A 3,731-nucleotide genomic window follows, 5' to 3' on the forward strand; every position below is an offset into this window, starting at 1 on the left:
CCCGCCGAGCGCTCGCGGCACAAGCCGGTACCACGCAACTTGACACGGGTGGGACTGGAGATACGGCGGTCTCCGCGGCCCGGCTCAACAGATGGGCAACAGGCTCCGCTGGGCCTTCGACGCCGGCGACGCGTGGTGAGCGACACATCTTTTGCTGGTCGGGCGCTTCGGGGCAGGGCAGGGCGTCATGGGTCGCGGGGCGTCGCGGCGCCCGGGCGGGCCTCGGGGCGGGCGGCCTGCGTTGTATCGGACAGCAATCAAAGAGAGGTGGCAGCTCCTCAGTGTATTATCATCAGATAGTCGGGGCTGAGGTGGCGGCGCGGCCGGCCCTTCAGTGTGGCACCATGCACCGCCAGCGCCCCATCGCCGCGGTCCTTCTCGTGCTCGCGGCCCTCGCCGGTATGAGCGACTGTTATTGCACCGTGTCGTCTGTCTCTGTCGCACTCGGTCGGCGGGCACCTCGGTCGCGGACTGAGCGCGAGAGATGGCAGACTCCGGCAAAAGACTACAGAAAGTGTCCCATCTCTGTAGTCTCTTGATGCCGGGAGCGTAACACGTCACAGGTGCGGCGTGGATAGACAACCCTTATTGGGACCCACCCCATGCCCCGTGCACCGTGCACCGTGGACCCGTCACGCCGTCGCAGTCACCGGGCGTCGCATTCGCCCCGTCCCGACCCCGGTCTCTCACAGTAGCTCCCGCCATCGCGGAGGAGGTCCGTGATGTATCACGCCGCGCCCTCAGCGTGACACTTCGAGCTCGCGGCCGCGGCGTCACGTGACACGTCGCGGATCACCCCCACGACCGCTCATTTCCCCACTAGAACGTGGAATCGCGGGTCCGCCTACAACTGTACGAGACGGTGCAAAGGCGACGCCCTGTATACGTAGTAGTTAAAACGCTTCTCGATCGATGGCGCTCTCCTCTGTGCTTCCAGGGACGCACGCCGCGAGCCTCTCGCCGTCGTCGGACATCCAGCCGTACATTTCGGGTGGGACTTTGTCCAACAATGGTAAGAGATGTTTTACTCCGTCTCCGTTTTGTCGTCCAATTTTGTGACACTGGAATTGTAGTAGCACCCGTTTAACAATTTCAGGCCGACTTAGGTACGTTGTTGAGATCATCAAAGCCGTGAAAACGGGAGATCTTTTCAAAGAGCACCTGGGGGAGGGGGCTCTACTGACCACTGACTGGGTGCTCACCACGGCGGCTGCCGCGCCGGACCTTTCTTGGGCAGAGTCTTTGCTAAAGCACGTGCTCGTGAGTACTTGGTCGCCGGCGCTCGCGTCTGCAGTCGGCGATGGTGCCGAGGACGCCCTCACCGACGCGTATTCTCTATGGTGTCGTGCAGGTGGTCGTCGGACGAGCCGACGGAAGCGACGGCGTCGATGTGGAAATTGACGACAAGAAGAGCGTGGTCGAGCCGAACAACAAGATTCTGAAGCTGCTGAAGCTGAAGGAACCGGTCGTGTTGGGCGCCTTGATCAAACCCGCAAACCTGCCATCTTTTGCCACCGACAGTACAGGTAGTGCCTCGGACATCCTGGCCAACAGGACTCTGTGCCAACAGTAGGCTCCCTATCGCCTCGATCCGAGATAACGCCACAGCTGTTTCTTTTTCGCGCTCCTTCGTTACTGACCTATTCGCGGTGCGCGCGTGGCAGGACTCGGCGCCATCCTGGCGGGCTGGGGGAAGGACCGGAAGGCATTGAACGCCGTCGACGTGAAAGTGTTCTCCAAGGAGCAGTGCACCGCTGACGGCGTCACCGTCGCGGACGATGAGATCTGCACCTCGGCCGAGGGCAACGCCTGCAAGGTACGGCTGGCCCTAGGGCTGCCAGGGTGCGAGTAAGTACAGCAACATATGTGCTGGTAGCTGAACACGACCTCCCCGACCTGCGCAGGGGGACGACGGCGCGCCGCTCGCCATCGACCGCAACACGGGGGCGTTCAGGCTGGTTGGCCTCGCCACCGGCGCGGACAAGCAGAGCGACAAGTGCGACCAGCGCAGCGTGTACGTCAACGTGGCCAAGTACACCAAGTGGCTGCTGACCGAGATGTACCCGTGACGGGGCCGAGCAGGCCAGCGCGTCAAATAAATAAAAAATACCTGCAATATTTTTAGTTTTTTTTTTGTGTGTGAAAAATATTTCTGTTTAAGAAGCGATCGCTACTCTATCCCCTTTCGGCAGAGACAGAGAAGGAATGGGACGGGGAGGGAGGGAGGGGTATGAACGAAATAAGGGGTGGCGATTGAAGGCTGTCCAGTCCTCGCCCAGACAGCCCCAACGTAGCCTGTCAGTGTTACCCACCATAAGGCACGAGGCTCCGGTCCACTGTTGCGTGCTATCGGAAAGCGGAAATATAGACAAGTTGACACAGAATCAGAATCAGACCTTCCATACCGCACTGACGACCTGACTGTGCACCCGCGCGAGCTCGCACCGGACGCTGCACGGCTGCTGATTGGGTGGCCTACCCACGAGGCGTCCGGGAGAGGACGAGAACGAGCGCGCACCGTGCGGGCACGGCAGGCTCTTTCGGCGTATGGAACGGGACGGCAGCCGGGTATAGTGTGGTGGTCGACTTGTAAAAAAAAAACGTGGTTAAGAACAGAACACCACGGAAACCTTCCGTAGTCAACAACAGAAAGATCAGGGATCGTCCGGGTTAATTAACACACTGGTCCTAAAAAAAATAGCGGGTCATTTTTTTGTGGCTTGATCTGGTGAATATAGGCAAAGCCCGGCCGCAGTCGTGCGTGCAGTCATGGTGCAGTACAGCATAACTACAGAAGTGAGAGGGGTTAGCCAAGCCACCTCGAGCACCTCACCTGGTATGTAGTAGAGCTAGAAAAATAAAATTTGGCACACAGACACAGCCTCTGATGTGTGTCTACTTGACGATCCTGAAAGGTCAAGTGCGCAAGGGGGAGAGATTGAAAAGAGTATCGACGATTTCGGGTAGAAGGGGCGAGAGAAGGAGGTCGTGAAATCGCACTCCATTTTGTGTGCGGACTATCCGCGACCCCTCCTAGATGTTTCCGAAGCTCCTGGGGACCACCTCCTACGTGCTTGTCAATGAGAGAGACCCCGGGGATAGAGCACCCCTACACGTCGAGCCTCTTTCCAAAAAGTCAACTTTTAACAATGCTAATGGGCTTGAAGTGCGGAAAAAAGTTGCTGTCAGAGAGTTTGGACGATACGAAACTTGTTCCCGACGCCGGATTAGCTGATTTTCCCAAACCACCCCTTTGGTGGAAGTAGCCAGCCACCCCATTTGCACTTACATCCCACAGCGGGTACTGGTGGCGCAACGCTTCAAATGCAACTTAGGGGGCATTATGAAGTGCCTTTGATCAAAATTTGAACGCGACAGGACGTCCCGTTCACCCGCTGCTGACGTAAAAGACGAAAATTGAACAAAACCCAACCCCAATTTCTCGCCCACCTCACGGCCGAAGGGGGTGGAATCTGACCATTTCGCCAAAGGTCACAGAAGAGCACGACCTTCATCTGTTTGCGTGTACTGGCTGAGTGCGATACCCGGCCCCGCGTCTCCGACCTCTGCGTCTGCGTTGGATGTTCAAAACTCCTGCAAAATGGTCAGCAAACACTTCCCCCAAGCTCACAGGCACCGCCGCGCCGGGGGTCATCCCTTGCGCGCCTTCGCGTCTAGCTCCTGCCTCACCGCCTTCCCTTGTGCCTTTCAACACGCGGAGAATATCTTCC

General features: G+C 58.2%; 1 protein-coding gene across 1 annotated transcript; it reads left to right on the forward strand.

Moving 5' to 3' along the window:
- The first annotated feature begins 242 nt into the window (after positions 1–242).
- LOC113209397 (trypsin-like) lies at positions 243–2,118 on the forward strand. Its single transcript, XM_026426883.2, has 6 exons — positions 243–399; positions 938–1,012; positions 1,097–1,260; positions 1,352–1,526; positions 1,665–1,816; positions 1,905–2,118. The coding sequence occupies exons 1-6, from the start codon at positions 345–347 to the stop codon at positions 2,067–2,069; spliced, it is 786 nt and encodes a 261-aa protein (XP_026282668.1). The 5' UTR covers positions 243–344; the 3' UTR covers positions 2,070–2,118.
- The last annotated feature ends 1,613 nt before the right edge of the window (positions 2,119–3,731 follow it).

This window comes from Frankliniella occidentalis, unplaced genomic scaffold (genome assembly GCF_000697945.3).
Source record: "Frankliniella occidentalis isolate FOCC.00 unplaced genomic scaffold, Focc_3.1 Scaffold314, whole genome shotgun sequence".
Taxonomy (NCBI): Eukaryota; Metazoa; Arthropoda; class Insecta; order Thysanoptera; family Thripidae; genus Frankliniella; species Frankliniella occidentalis.

Coding starts and splice junctions, on each gene's coding strand:
- LOC113209397 (XM_026426883.2), top strand. CDS start 345: ATGCACCGCCAGCGCCCCATCGCCGCGGTCCTTCTCGTGCTCGCGGCC. Junction 1,013..1,096: donor TGGGACTTTGTCCAACAATG/GTAAGAGATGTT, acceptor TAACAATTTCAG/GCCGACTTAGGTACGTTGTT. Junction 1,527..1,664: donor TTTTGCCACCGACAGTACAG/GTAGTGCCTCGG, acceptor CGCGCGTGGCAG/GACTCGGCGCCATCCTGGCG.